Source organism: Schistosoma mansoni, chromosome 1 (genome assembly GCF_000237925.1).
Source record: "Schistosoma mansoni strain Puerto Rico chromosome 1, complete genome".
Lineage (NCBI taxonomy): Eukaryota > Metazoa > Platyhelminthes > Trematoda > Strigeidida > Schistosomatidae > Schistosoma > Schistosoma mansoni.
The window spans coordinates 537,171-553,811 of NC_031495.1; the positions used below are offsets into that span (position 1 = coordinate 537,171).

Genomic DNA, 16,641 nt, shown 5'->3' on the forward strand with positions numbered 1-16,641 from the left:
AAGATTATATTGGTCACACGTTGTTAGTCGTTGATAGTCGATCGTACGGTTAATAAACTCAAGTTTAAACTTACTGTATTTACCCCCTTCTTCAATGACTAGCTTGTGTCTTAGTGTGTCTATAACAGAAATTATTACTTTAACTATTCTCAATGAGTTTATTTAAATCATTCATATTATTATGTATTTATAATTCTTATAGCTCTTAGAGCCCACGTGATTTTGCCGATTAATAATCTGAAACAGCTGAATATTCAAGTCCATTTATCGATTGTATCGCTAAGTCTCTGTAGAACCGGCCGTTTTGTCCTATTATGGGACTCCTCAGCAGTGCGCATCCACGATCCTGCACTCGCGAAATTCGAACCCAGGACCTACCAGTCTCGCGCCAGAGCACTTAATCGATAGACCACTGAGCCGGCATCCAACGTTGTTAATGTCTAACTTCAACCAATCCACGATGTTTGAGCAACCGTTCATCAATTGTCTTCATTGAGTTGATATCTCTACAACAGACTTGGTTGAACTCCACTGGTCACTCCTTCCCACTAGAACTCAAGGAAACATCCATAAATACATGTATTATAGTACTTCAGTGTTATCACATTTATAAACTTTCATCGAATTGCGGGATCGTGGATGCGCACTGCTGAGAAGTCCTATAATAGGACGAAACGGCCGTCCAGTGCTTCCACGTTTTCCATGGTGGTCTAGCTTCAATTGACTCATGATTTCAACTATGAAAATAATTAATTAATGATAATTTAGGAATGATGAAACTAATCATGACAGTTAATACATTAGATGAAAGTTTATAAATGTGATAACACTGAAATACCATAATCCATGTATTTAATAGTCACAGTGCGGCATATGCTACTTATATCTGTCGACATAAGTAGTATGTAACACCAATGGGATGTGGAAACCTTGGTAGCAGAACGCTAAGAAGCTCCAGTTGGAGAGAATAGAAGTGAAAGAAATTGTAAACTGGGAAGAATTATGAAGAATGTAAAGGATACTTTCACAAAATTAACTTTTCTCAATCTCACTTCGACATAACACCTATTTTTTTAAAGCCATTTCTTGTGTAACACATACGTTTCATACTTATCAGTACACTGGTACACATCAATAATTTTTTTTTCCTCTTCCAATACTTCTTCATATTTTAGCATTAAAACCTTTTGTTTGTGATGTATGCGGTCGCGGTTTCTCACATATGCACACAATGAAAACTCATCGTGCTTCAATTCATGAAGGTTTGTTGAAATTAGAATCACGACTAATTTATTTCCATTCAACATGAATCATTATTTTGATTAGATAGAACAAGTATCTTTACCAATAATTGTGGGGACACAAAGTGATAGGATGCAGATAGATTCATTCTATATCTTCCATGTTAGATCTTGAGTTTCAATATTATTTCATACCGTTTTCTTTCGCAAATGTATTCCTTCTCTTTGAACTATTTTCTCCAATCATTGTAAGCAAAGATGGATAGTGGCTAGCAGTGGAATCCAGTTTGACGAGCGTTTCGTCCTATTTGGGATTCGTCAGCTGGATGTACCTGCATCTCAGAGTTGATATTCACTCTGGGACTCGAACCCAGTACCTTTCGCTTCAAACGCCATCGCGTTATCCACTCGGCCACTTAGTCTTGATAGCCACTTGCTTGTGTGATGGGGTGAAGTTTAAATTCACTTTTAGTATTGTTTGTTTGAATCTTCCCATCGATGTTTAGGACTGCAACTGGTCAGTCTCTACAATGCTTACTATGCTTGTGAATTAAGGCTATATCGAGGCAATACGCACAGTATGCACATATGCCAATTACAGACTGATCAGTTGCAGTCCTAAACATCAATGGGAAAATTCAAACAAACAATACTAAATGTATTTTCTCCAATATTTAGTTTTATTGTCACTGATACCAGTGTTGTTTCAACTCATTCGATAGTCATCTTGTTAAGTTCACCTCATACTGCTGATATAATGTGACAACTGAGGCGGATGCGTATCCTTGTTTCATTTATTATAATGGACTGACTGAAGTATATTTGACAAAAACAAAGAAAAATGCTGATTAATCATTTTATTAAATAACCGTTGTTTAATATAACAACAACAAGTTTTACCATCGGAGCATATTTTTCGGGAGCTATATTCACCGACAATAGATACATAATGCCACACATTTTGTCAATTAGTGACCACTCTTAATTTTCAGACTGTTGATTAACTCAATCATAGATAGCTTACTTACTTACTCCTGTTACCCCTCGTGGAGGAGCATAGGCCGCCCACCAGCATTCTCCACCCAACTCTGTCCTGGGCAATCTTTTCCAGTTGTTATTCATCTTTTTCATATCTGCTTATTCTTTCAACTCCCAGGGCAGAGTTTAAATGGTTTAAATTATTTTTTCTGGTTAGCGTTCTTTTAGCGAGTTAGTTTTTCTACGGGATGGGGTCGCTAACCCTATGCCTAACCCTCCTCCTTTACCCGGGCTTGGGACCGGCAGTAACTCTAAAAGAGCTGCAGGCGGAGTTAATCATAGATAGCACTGGTCAAAATTCTCAAATCTCATATAAGCGCGGTGAGATTTTAAATTAATAATGGGATAATCCTAATGGAGTTAAATAATTTTATCCATTCAAATGGAAAAGTGGCTACAATTCAAGTGTTTGCCATGACAAAACATCTTATTTATTGTAGAACTTGATCCATCATTCTAGTCATATTCAAATGGTCTTAGTAATTAGTATCGGTATGTACTTCTCTATGTGTTAGAACTTATAAGTAAGTGAATGTAACTATAGCGTTTTTTATTTATCGTTTGATGTACTACAAGATGACTAGTTCATCAGTATTTTTAATGATCATTTTTGAAATGTCAAGAGATTGGGAGTAACTGGCACTACAATACTCCACCTAAGTTACTTGCTTGTTGGGGCTCGTCAGCAAGCCATACTTGCAATCCCCAAGTCACTGATGCTCCCTGTAGGATTCAAACCTGAGTCATCCAGCTTTACAGTCTCAGATGTTACCACTAAGCTAATCAGGCTGTTCATTTCTACTGAACTAATAAAAAAATTAATGTAAACCTGATCACCTTATGTGTAGTCATGTTTTTCCTCTTTTCTATCAGTATAATAGTTCCATTTGTTTTATGATTCTTTTAGGTTGTCATCCTTTTGCTTGTGGACTTTGTGGTGCTCGTTTTCGTGAATCTTCTGAATTACAAAAACATAGACGCACATTTCATGCAGGTAAATAGAGTGACTTATTCGTGTATGAAACATCACTATATTTGTTGTATTAATCTAAGTTTGTTAGTGTTTCTTCAAAATTTTACAGTTTTAAATATTTTACTGTAATGAAGTAGTAAAACTTCATCAGTTGAGATGGTTGGGACACGTGTTACGTATGCCCAACCACCGACTACCCTGACGTGCAATGTTTTATGGTGTAGTAGTAGGTTGGAAGAAAGCTAGGGGCGGCCATACCAAAACGTGGCACAAATCCATGAAGTCATTGAAAAGTGGACTGAGCCATGTTGGTAAATGTAGACTACCTGGTTGGGATCCGCGAGATGATAACAATCGATGATTGGAGACGTTGAATGACATGGCTCAAAATCGTTTGCAATGGCGAAGGTGCATCTACTCTTTGTGTTCTCCCAAATTCTAATCTTCTGAATTCTTCGTGTCTCGATCTTTTTGTCTTCCAAATTTTATTTACTGGGATTATACTCCTGTAATAACATCTTCAAACCCTAATCTTTTGGATTACTGCTTATACTCTTGCTACTTCTACCGCTATGGAATTTGAATCGACAACTGCATCTTTGTGCTAATGTGGTATGGCAACTCGAACTAATGTACGTACGTACGTATAAAGTTCTACGTTGTGACTGATTGACTGACTGAGATCATACAAGAAAAATGATTCTGTTCAGTCTAAACAATATGGTAACTTTTAAAATCTTAATAATACACTGTAAACCAGATCAAAACCGAGTTTATGGAATCTCTTACAACCTAAAATATCACAAATCAACACTTCAAATTCACTGACGCAAAAAAAACGTGACTTAAAAAGTGTTTACGATTTTGTGGATTTGTTATTTACATCCAAATTTATAAAATTTCAATCTACTACTAACATTAATTACTCGTGATCATTAAATGGTACGTTTCAGGAGAATTATTGTATCGCTTTTGGCTATCATGTTGATCTAATCGAGCTATGCTGGCTGCAATACTCGCTCCTCATACATATCCTGTTATACAAGTCAGCTATGTAGATGGGGGGTTCGTTTTAACACAATATTATGTCTACTATTTACATAACCTATTCAGGAGCGTTTATGAGAAGTTTACGGCCTATCACCTTACAAGGTACAAAAAAGTATAATCAGATACATCGTGGTGGCTGGCAAGATGCGTTTGAAAAAATGAACTTTAATTAGATGAGGATTACTGAACTTTCAAGACCTAACTGCTGATCACCAATTGGGAAGGTGGACAGTTTTAGGGGCTGGTACTATGTCAAGCCCACATTAGTTATTCTAGCCTCTGGACATATCAATCTATTCATTCTTCTGAAGCCACATTTTTGCCATGCCACTTATTCGCTTACTAATTCTGACTGTTTTATATGCGATTGTATGTGTGTGGATTACTTACCCTACTCATTATGTGTCTGTAACTTTTGTTCTACTATAAATATCGATTCACGCTTGGTTAAAGTGAGTAGGCTCACATGCCTTCTGCTCATTTTGCTTTGTTCTCTCACTCACTTCCTTGTGTGTTTGTTTCTGCGTTGCTTACGCATTTTATTAGTTATTAACAATACACTATCCTTACAACTGGTGTTCTATCTTTTGAATAATCTCGACTACATTCATAATACGATTAGGAGATCTGGCCTGCGTAAAATATTCAGTCAACGGGATAATATTTATTGAGGTCAAATATGGAGGAATAAACGTCCACACTATCTTCAATCCATACTAAGTCTAAACATGTATCGTAATTATGGCATAATCACAATTCAAGAATCTTGGTTAAGTGATTTACAAGACGATTGCTTAGTATCAGTACACTACAACACAAGATAAAGTAAGCTATTAGAGCGAGAATGAGGCCCGGACAGTCAGAACATAAAAGACTATACATCCATCTCTAGGTCATTCGGAAGCCCCCAAATGCCCTGGTACGGCCGGGAGTGGGGAGAATACGCTCTCCCTCTCGAACTGCTCTCACATGGCCACGCGTATATAGCCCCTGCCAGAGAAGTCCTACTCACTGCCTTCTCGTGGCGGGGGTGTTGTTCACGAAAGTGAGGGGACGAAAAGCGAATGTCCGGCGCATTAACCGAGTTAGTAGATGTGGAGTGCTCACTTAGGGGAGTTGGGAAACCCTCATTCCAAACCAATGGTGCACATGGGCTGGCTCCAGTATCCTGAAGGAACAAATGACGTATGAACCAATTGTTGGTCATCGGCTACCATGGGACTGCATCTCCTCACGATGCTCCACTGCCTTGTGGATCACACCTTTAGGTCAAAGGCTCGGTGTGTGGCCCCCTAAGAAAACCACATGCTTCGGTTTGGGCACCCGGGCAATATCTCAGCCCTCACACAAAGTGTGGCGCATATGTATCTGGTGCCCTTTTGTACCAATATTTATATGTTTAAATAAAATAAAATAACATCTCTAGGTCATTCGGAAGAAGGTGGACACAACTAATCCAGATAGTATGGGGACCTGTGAAATAAAGCATATATACTCAGAAGTGATATGAAGTCATAAAAACGTAGGACATATTCATGACACTACTCCGGAATAATACACGGTACAACATTATGTACACATGTCTCATACAATATAGAATAGTTATATGAATTTGGATTACATTCTTTATTGTCAGCACTTTTATTCAGTCATCAAATTCTTCTCTATTTTTATATTTAGGTGAAATTAGTTATAATTGTGGTATTTGTGGAATCGCATTCCAGCACGCTGCCGATATGCGTCAACATAGGGCTACTGTTCATAATTGTAAGTATTTCAAAAAGTTTCTTATTAGTCGATCTTAGAAGTTTTTCGCAATCTAGCAAAAATACGTCTTACTTCAAGATGTCTCATCTAACGTCCGCGTAGAAAGTTATAGAATTAACATATTATTAACATATTAGTCGAATAATATCACACGTAATGCTAAAGATGGAGGATTTATATTGATTGTGAGTGCGTACGTGCCCTGTTATATATGTATGAACGTGCTGATTCCCGCCAATGAGGGAAAAGCGAATTATCCTTCGAAGCAATGATATACAAAAAGCCGTGTGAGCTATCTTGAGTACTACTCGGTCCTGCTTTCTGCCTAGCCCAGTCAGTTAAGTCCAGAACACCAATAACAGCCTCTGCAATATGAATCATTATTCTCAAACATACTGGGTTTATATAGCAAACAGACAGACCACATCGTACTATAAAATAGAAAATAACAGTTGTACAAGAATTAGCCAAATGTGGCTGTGAATAGGGGGAACAGTAATCAATAGACTGGGGATAACTCAGGTATGGTACATCGTATAACAATAGTCTATAGGTCAAAATAAGCTTATAATAAGAGGGACACGAATATGAATAGGTTAGTTACTTAACAATTATACAATAGGAAATATACGTATCATATTGGTCCATAAACAGTCCTCAAAATTTACCATTCATAATTCTCCACGGGATACAACAGATTGATCATTAGTCTAGTTCTTTAACGCTGATTAAATTCCATCGTTTTTTTGTCTCAATGTGATGACTAGTCCAAATAACTTGGTATTGCGTACACTATGATTTTCATCTAAGATTGTTGAAAGTAGTTGACAGAAATCCCTGCTTGATTTTTGTTTCGTGCAACTTGGCACTCGTTAGCAAAACTTACCTGAAATTTTACAGAAGTTAATGTTCCTTGTGGGATTCGAGCCGGCGTCTTATTTTCCAGTGGACCAGTATTTCTGAATGGTAACTGTGAAAGAGGGTAACCCGGGTTATATGGGGTTAGGAATCATATATTTTGTCCATTCATGTATTACGGGTACAAATTTTCTTTCATTTTCATAGTCCGATCCGCTCGGTCATTTTTTTTTGACAAGGCTATGTTTTTTTTTAATCAATGTTTTAGTAGCTGAAAGACCACATATGTGCGATATTTGTGGGAAATGTTTCGGTCAGGCCAGTAAATTACATCATCATAAATCTGCTGTTCATGAAGGTAAGTAACAGTAGTAGTAAAACCTGTATGAATGACTGATATATTTGCGTCTTTAACTGTTTATTTTTACAATGAATTGATTTACCTACCCTAGATGAGTAAGTAGGCACTGATGATATAGTCGTCATAAATATGAAAACCACTGTACCTTACCATCTAGTACTTAATGATGTTAGCCTGTTCAGAACTCTGATTGTTTGTGCACTTAATTTCTAAAACTGTATTCACTGTCTAATAATTTGGCATATTATGCAAATGTATTAACTTCTAATTCAGACCTCAACACTTAGCATCCCCGCAGATCCTTTAGCCGTTATGTTTAAATAGACTTATTAATTCAACTGACATAATTATAAATATACTCTTCAAGAGGCTAGTTTACATTGGTTTTCAAGATAATCAGACACAATTCAGACTTTTACACTAAGATCTAAATAGCAAAACTATGTCCTGTGGCTCAACGACACAAATACCAAGAACTTATTAATAATTGATCCTAAATCTAATGGCTTAAACGTTTGAGTTTTATTCACTAACGTTTCAAGCATTTAAATTCACTTGGTATTATTTGTTTGAATCTTCCCATTGATATTTAGGACTACAATTGATCAGTCTCTTATTAGCATATGTGCATACTGTGTGTATTGCCTCGATATAGCCTTAATTCACAAGTATTATAAGCAAAGATGGATAGTGGCTAGCAGTGGGATCCAGGACATGCGTCCCGTCCTATTTGGGACTCGTTAGCTGAACGACAGTTGACGAGTCCCAAATAGTACAGAATGCTTTGGATTGCGGTAAATCACTGTTTACCGACATGTACCACTATTTGTTTGTTTATTTAAACACATAAATATTGGTACAAGGAAGCACCAGATATATATGCGCCATACAAAATATTGTTATTTCATTTAGTTTTGTGAGGACTATGATACTGCCCTGGTGCCCAGACCGAAACAGGTGGTTTTCTTAAGGGGCCACACCCGGAGCCTTCGATCCATAGGTCTGATCCATAAGGCAGTGGAGCATCGTAAGGAGATGCATTCCCATGGTAGCCGGTGACCAACGATTGGTTCATACTCCATTTGTTCCTTCAGGATACTGGAGCCAGCCCATGTGCACCATTGGTTTGGAATGAGGGTTTTCCAACTCCTCTTGGTGAACATTACGTGTCCACCAACCCGGTTAAAGCGCCGGACGTCCCCTTTCGTCCTCTCAATTTCGTGAACAACACCCCCGCCACGAGAAGGCAGTGGGTAGGACCTCCCTGACAGAGGCTATATATTCGCGTGGCCATGTGAGAGCATTTGGAGAGGGAGAGCGGACTCTCCCCACTCTCGGCCGTACCAGCTCATTTGCGGGCAAACCATTATTATATGTCTACTACTTGTCATTCGTTTAATATTCATTGATTTGTTTCTCTATGCTTCTTTGTTTCTTCCCCATCTATAAAATTATAAAATAAATTACTATCTTTTAGGGAAACGTCCACATTTATGCGATATCTGTGGTGCTCGTTTCACACAAAGTGTCCATTTGAAACAGCATAAAGCATCAGTTCACGAAGGTAGATACACTCTTTGATGTTGTTAATTATATCATGCATTATTATTATTATTACAGTATATATATATATATATATATATATATATATATATATATATATATAATTTGCTGATCGAATGTAATAATACTTCAGTCATTAATAGATCGAATCAAAACGTCCACTAACGGTAAACAGGTGTTCTGGAGTAGAAATACCTTGAGAATCGTTATGTACATCCTGTATTCTTTTAATCTCAGTCGATCGATATTAGTCACTTGAGGGTTCTCCACTTTAGATCATCGTCTGCATTGTTATGTCTTGAGTACTATTTAGCTATTTCAAAGTTTAAACGATTAAGAGATGCTTCTTATATGGATGGGATTTACGTATGCTAAAAAGTTTGACATTAAGTCTCCACGGCATTGCATCAATTTTAATCCTCCATATGATTAATATGAGAAGGCAGTTGATGTAGAGTGCCAATTAGAAGTAGCCTAATGAAAAAGTCAAATGAATTTCATTGGGTTCAAAATGGGTCAATCTCCCAAGGATAGAATGGTATATATATGAGTATTAGTGGATTTTATTCAGTAGTCCAATACACTTTCTCGCTCAAGTAGTCAGTTTGGGGGTTTGGCACATAGCATACCGTATATCAGTATCAGATCTCGGACACTGTACGTCACAACAGTAATTCAGAAAAAGGTTGGTATTCTGTGAATTAGTAACTGCGATACAATACTGACAAGTATTTGTTTACATAACTTAGATAATAATCTATTGTTGTTCAATCCATACCAGCTACTATTCTCTCTCATGGTTCACCAATCCAACTGAATCTCTGTGATAAAATTCAATGGATAGTACATTGAACAATGCATATTTCTAGCAGATAGTTTTTTTCCCTCTTGAACACCAATGTCATGACAATATCAGAATACAACACTGCCTATGACTGATATAAATCAAAATTTATTAAAGATACAACTCTTTGTAGTCATTTATGGGTCAATTAAGAAATACAATGGAAAAAGTAATGGAAAAGTTTTATGTTGATTGATCTAACAATGAAATCACTTGAACAACTGGATTTTGCACATCATTAAGTATCATGAATTAAAATCTGAAGTGAAAAGTTTTCGAAATCACCGTTTGATAACGGAGTGTTCAATTCTTTCCTTCAATCATTACACTTTGGATTGTGGTAAATCACTGTTTACCGACATGTACCATTATTTATTTATCTATTTAAACACATAAATATTGGTACAAAGTGGCACTAGATATATATGCGTCACACAAAAAATTGTTATTTCACTTAATTTTGTGAGGTCTATGATACTGCCCTGGTGCCCAGACCGAAACAATTGGTTTTCTTAAGAAGCCACACTCGGAGCTTTCGATCTAAAGGTCTGATCCACAAGGCAGTGGAGCATCGTAAGGAGATGCAGTCCCATGGTAGCCGGTGACCAACTATTGGTTCATACTCCATTTGTTCCTTCAGGATACTGGAGCCAGCCCATGTGCACCATTGGTTTGGAATGAGGGTTTTCCAACTCCTCTTGGTGAACTTTCCGTGTCCACCGACCTGGTTAATGCGCCGGACATTCGCTTTTCGTCCTCTCACTTTCGTAAACAACAGTAATGACACCGTGAGAAGGCAGTAAGTAGGACTTCACTGTCAGAGACTGTATACGCGTGACCGTGTGAGAGCATTTCGAGAGAGGGGGCGGGCCCTCTCCACTGTCGGCTGTACCAGAGCATTCGGGGGCACATGTACCATTAAATGTGTAACTTAAACGTACTACTATTTACATCTACATTCTGAATTACTATCGTCCACTTTTTTTAAAAAATAACAACCAACCATCGGTTTGATGATTATTATTATTTCTTTTTTCATTTATTGTTGCGGTTAATTCAGGTAAAAAACCTTATCAATGCAATTTTTGCCAGCGAAGATTCACTCAACTTGGACATGTCCGTGTTCATAAGTGTGTTGTAGATCAAGGTAAAATAAAATTGTTTTATATATCAACCTCGTTGATGTGTTTTTATTGTCGATTGTTAATCAATCAACATAAACCAGCGTAAAGATTCTTTAAAAACTCTGTTATCCGTGTACTGATTATCTCTTTCCTTCCTAATGTTTTCGTGTTTTACATTACACTACTTAATAATACATAGTAGTTTCAGTTTTGTTAAATCATGTTTACAATTTTGGCGGATGACATATGGAGTTTCACTGATCTTGTCCAAGGAAGTACGAGAAACGCTCATAAAGTGGGAAACTCATGACACCGATATCGTCCTTCGAATAAAAAATAATGGGTATTGCAATAAATGCTATAGAGTGCTGCACACTCACTTATGATATCAACGAAGATGATGGAGCCTGCAGTCCACCGTATAGAAATCCTCAGGAAGAAACCTTACTATTAGACTACACAACGAGAAATAAGATCAATCATATTAGGTTGAGTAAAAGGTCCAGAAGGTTCATTAAAGTTAGAATAACAAAGAGTGCAACTGATATAGTCTCCGATCCCTACTTAATAGTGACCGAGCTAAAGAAGCAATGAAGACACAGCATTGCAAAGTTTTATTTAACCTTCTTTCGAGACGTTAACAAGCTCAAAGAGTTTAAAATAACTCGACAAATAATTGCAAACAAGAGCAGTAACTCCAGTACTCTAGGATTTGCTGGGCCCCATGAAGCATTAGAAAAAAACGAATCTGTATAGACAGTCTGAAGAAATAAAAAAAACAGAAACATAGCAGTCAACAAAAGCAGAGGAAGCTAAGACTCAAACTGAACATACAGAAGCAAACAGCCGAGTGAACACAGACACTAAAACTCCCAAACTGAAATATGTAAAATCCATTTTAAGCACAGGAGAAAAAGTTGATAGAAAGGTAAATATGAAAGTACTACACGATGTAACCAAGACTGTAGAAGAAAAACATATTAGACCAGAGCAATCAGTTAGAAGCAAAGAAGGGGAACCAATCTCTGGGATTCAGGAGCAGTGTAACAGGTAGTTGGGGCACTAAAGAGAACTTTTAGGTAAACCTTTCTCTGATGAACCCCTGGATATCGAAGCAACACACGCGAACCTCCCTGTAGATGTTACCGCATCAACAATATAAACAAGTTCATCCGACAAATCAATAATGGCAAACAATAAGACCAGACAACATACCAGCTAAGATACAAATCAGAATCAGAGACAACTGCAAAGATGTTCTATGTCCTCCTCAAAAAGATGTGGGGGGACGAACTAGTATAAACAAACTGGTAAGAGAGATATCAAAGAGAAGAACTACAAAAGAATCATATTACTGTTGGTGCCAGGCAACATTTTCAACATTGCCAATGAACTGAACGAAAGATTGAGAAACACCCAACTGGCCACTGTCACCTTTATGTTCATAAAATAATCTATCCGATCCGAAGGACATCGAATTTAAGTTCGTTTTTAACGTCACGACTAAATTTGGGTGTGTTTATCTGTGTGTGTGTGTGTATGTGTAACATTTATTTCTTCTCTCAACTCGTTAAACCTAGTTTCATCATTCAGACTACTTGTGTTTTGAAAGGAGGTTCTTTAGTTACTGAATAGGGACCGGTATTTATTCAGTCGTTTAGCCCTGATAGAAATCAGTTCAACCTCTCAATAAGAGCCTGTAATGATCGATACTTCGACAAATCTATTTCCTCGTGTGATTAACTTACAAAGCATAGTTTTTTTTCGTAAAACCACTTTTAGCAATATTTCTGTTTATCTCACAATGGAAAGCAGCCTTTTCTATTTAACCGAATTCGCGGAGGAACAACCCACTAACTGTCGGTATTTCGTAGATATTCATACCTTGTTATTGACTAATTCATTTTTCAGAACTATTTATTTGAAATTCTTTAGAAAGATAATTAGCGAAAAAGGTTTGAAGCGAAAGTTACTGGGTTCGAGTTTCAGAGTGAACATCAACTCTGAGATGCAGGTACATCCAGCCGACGAGTCCCAAATAGGACGAAACGCTCGTTAAACTGGATTCCACTGCTAGCCACTATCGATTTTTTCTTTAAAAAGTTTTAATTTAAACTTAAAATGACGTTTTTTAAAAGTTCGTTCATGGAAGTTTCTTTTTGTTGAACTAGCAAAATTGTGAATTCTTGAAAATCAAATCAATTTTTATAAGTTCTATAGTTGTCTTTTCTTGTAATTCGTTCCCTTTCTGAAGGTTTTAAACGTCACACGTGTGATTTATGCGGTAAACAATTTACACAGTTAGGTACATTAAAGAAACATATTGCCGGTGTACATGAAAGTAAGTTTAAAATTTTTTTAATAATAATACTTTCAATGTTATTGTTATGTCTTGTGGCCGAGTGGATGCCCAGTTAATGTATGACGTGATAAGACCGCCAATCAGAGAGCAGCGGATTATCGATTGGAACAGTGACACACGATAACCGTATGAGCAGTCTAGAGTGCGTATCGGTCCTGCTTTCTGTCTAGCCCAGCCAGTTAAGTCGAGAACAGCCTCTGCGGCATTAATCATTGTATTTCAAACATACTGAGTTTATATACCAAACAGACTGACCACATCGTACCAATAAAATGGAAAATGGCATTTGTACAAGAGTTAGCCAAATGTGGCTGTGAATAGAGGGAGCAGTAATTAATAGACTGGGTATAACTCAGGAATGGTAAATCGTGCAATAATAGTCTAAGGGTCAAAATAAGCTTATAATAAGAGGAACATGAATATGAATAGTTTAGTTAGTTAACAAGTATACAATAGAAAATATACATATCACGTTGGTCCATAAATGGTTCTCAAAAGGGACCATTTACAATTCTCTTCGGAATACAACAGTTGAAATTAATATAACAGTTTACATGGGAGGTCTGTGATATTTGAACTTTCTGAATTTACTACTGATGTCTTGTTTCAATATATAAGTCACCTATTTTTTCAACCATCAAGATATCTCGACAAGTTGCCATCACCTTCCAAACATTGACATTCACTCTGTGATATTTCGTCGGTTAACAAAACTCACTAAAAATAATGGAAATTAATTCTATTCCCTTTCGTAGATTACCTACTTTTAACTGTACATCATTAATAGGAATGACGTGGAGAACACAATTGGGGACAACCAAACGTACTTGAATACAAAATCACGGGATCTCTTCTTAAAATCTGAGCACCATGCGGTAAACCCTCAATTTGCAAAATGTCAATCAATTGTCTCAATTGTCCCTTCGTTTCCACTTCAATCACCCTATGTTCTCGTTCTCTTTTCTTTGATCTTCACAACCTGCCGCTAGGCACTTCACTTTCGATTGATGATACATACTACTTATGTCTATCGACATTAGTAGTGTAGTGAACAGAACACGACTGGAGACAATCGAATGTATTTAAGCAAAAATTACAGACTTTCTCAGTAAATTCTGATAACCATACAATGAACAGTTAATTTGCAAATTAACAAGCAATTGTCTCAATCTCCACTGTTTCTTCTCTAATTCTACTGTTCATGCATTTTCCTACCGATTGCGCTTCATTTCAGTTCTTTCCTCATCGGTCTTCTGCCAAAATACATTCTATGTCTGACCAACACCTTAGACTACTTATGTGGATATAAGTAGACCACACCACAGGAGGAGTAAACTATTTTTAATTGTTACTGAACCTACACATGTATTATAATTGTTGTGTGATCTCATTTCAAGAATCCTGGTTAACGGATTTAGATGATGATAAATTAGTATCATTACATGGTTTCAAGACTGATCATCAAGGACGTTCAAACAATAGGAAAAGGTGTGCTGATGATGTAGTCACATTTGTAAATGTGAAATCGTGTCAATCTAGATATGTATATTCAAAGTTTTTTAGAGGATTTCACTGAGTTTTATTCTACTGTCTTTATTTGAGTCTCTTTCAATCGTATACAGTCATTTCGATTCATGCAATTGTAGCTTTCTATCATCCCTAAATCATAAGTATTTAGACGATTTCCCTACCGGTTCTCATGCTCTTATATATTCGACTTACAAACTGAATCCACTTCTTAATTCTGATCACTACATAATTCTAGTTTTACCCAAAGTATATGGGAAACATGGAAAGAATACACGTTCTTACTAGTTATGGAGAGGTAAACCATGTTCCTGTTGACAAACTGGGATTTATTTAAAATTGTTTCATTGAAAGACGCAGTCATTCTTATCTTATGTTACCTTAACTTCTTCTTTGTTGTGTCAGTGAAATAGTTTTTATGAGATTCGACCGGTTTTACCTCTCAACAGCTAAAAGAATTATGGAGAGACAAACGAATCTATTGAAGTTCAATGGCTATGTGCTACTGATCAGTGAAGATCAATGGTTTTGACTGTTAATGTACTCGGATTTCAATCCTTGAACAATAAAACTGCATCCAGTGTGTCAGTCAATTGACAACACTGCTAACCATCATATCGAATTTATGGTTCGCAAAATTCAGTATACAAATCTGTTTTTGATAAGATTCACTCCTTAATATACAATATCGTTAAGCTTATTGTTATATCTAGAACTTGTGTTCTTGCTATACCACGTACAACTTGAGCACTCTAGCGTTAGAACCGTCCAAGTCTCAAGTTAGAAGACACAAAGCAAGTAAGGAGAAATCTTATTTCAAACAGTGTCGAATATGGTACAAAACACTTAGGTATTTACAGTTTTTAAGTAAAAATGAGGTCATCATTACAGTCATCCAATCCGCATGCAGTGGTTTTTAGCATTTGTCCAATCGGGAGACCGCACGTCGAAGTTCTGGAATGTTCTCCCAAAAGGTGATTAGATGGACTGTCTTTGACTCTTTCAGAGCTTCCTTAAGTTCACCGTAGGCCGTCCCTACACTTATCTCTTAGTGATTGTCATCGAAAGAGGTAATCAACTATTGGTGAAATAATTGGGTGATATTGTCCTACTGTTTTGGTTTCATTTAACTTACTATCATTGTTTATTTTGGTGTCATTAATTCCACCAATTATTTTCTCAATCTTTTTCACTGTTTCTTTGTATTACACTTCTCTACAGAGTTACGTCCTTATCAATGTGAATCTTGTCCTAGTGCCTTTGGTACAACTAGTGAATTACGTAGACATAAAGAAAATGTTCATGAGGGTGAGTTTGTGTTATGGTATACTGTCGAGAACTCTATAAACTCTGTATTTGTTCTTTGATTGATATGGTTGATGTGTCAATTTGAACGGATCCTCATATGTCTCAAGTTTCAAGTTGCGTATGACTAGCTGACTGACTTTTAGTTAACCATCAAGTCCCGTCAATGTGTGTATATGTTGTCTTGTTCGATGTCTCATTCCTTGATATTCTATTGTACTATGCTTTTGGAAAACTAAGTTTGTGTTTAAGTACGACTTAACCTTAAAATGACCATGAGAAAGTAAAGCCATTTTTATCTAGTCAAAAACAGGTTATGAAAGTTCATTTAGTATTGTTTGTTTGAATCTTCCCATTGATGTGTAAGAACTGCAACTGGTCAGTCTGCAATTGGCATATGTGCATACTGTGCGTATTGCATCGATATAGTCGTAATTTACAGGCATAGTAAGCAAAGATGGATAGTGGCTATCAGTGGAATCCAGGATGCGCGTTTCGTCCTATTTGGGACTCGTCAGCCGGAGGTACCTGCATCTCAGAGTTGATGTTCACTCTGGGAATCGAACCCAATAACTTTCGCTTTAAACGCCATCGCGTTATCCACTCGGCCACTGAGTCCTGATAGCCA

At 36.9% G+C, this 16,641-nt stretch overlaps 1 protein-coding gene and 1 non-coding gene across 2 annotated transcripts in view; one reads left to right on the forward strand and one right to left on the reverse strand.

The window, feature by feature from the left end:
• Smp_160440 (putative zinc finger protein) overlaps positions 1–16,641 on the forward strand; it is a gene marked incomplete at its 3' end in the record, with an annotated part of 38,573 nt that overhangs the window by 11,040 nt on the left and 10,892 nt on the right. Inside the window, exons 8-14 of the mRNA XM_018792903.1 lie at positions 1,176–1,262; positions 5,983–6,069; positions 7,199–7,285; positions 8,766–8,852; positions 10,756–10,842; positions 13,074–13,160; positions 15,930–16,016. Of these exons, the coding sequence (XP_018647469.1) occupies positions 1,176–1,262; positions 5,983–6,069; positions 7,199–7,285; positions 8,766–8,852; positions 10,756–10,842; positions 13,074–13,160; positions 15,930–16,016 (609 nt within the window). The remainder of the gene's footprint in view (positions 1–1,175; positions 1,263–5,982; positions 6,070–7,198; positions 7,286–8,765; positions 8,853–10,755; positions 10,843–13,073; positions 13,161–15,929; positions 16,017–16,641) is intronic.
• Positions 3,716–3,787, reverse strand: Smp_tRNA_00670_Pseudo_TTG.1.1. Its single transcript has one exon. It is a non-coding gene (tRNA).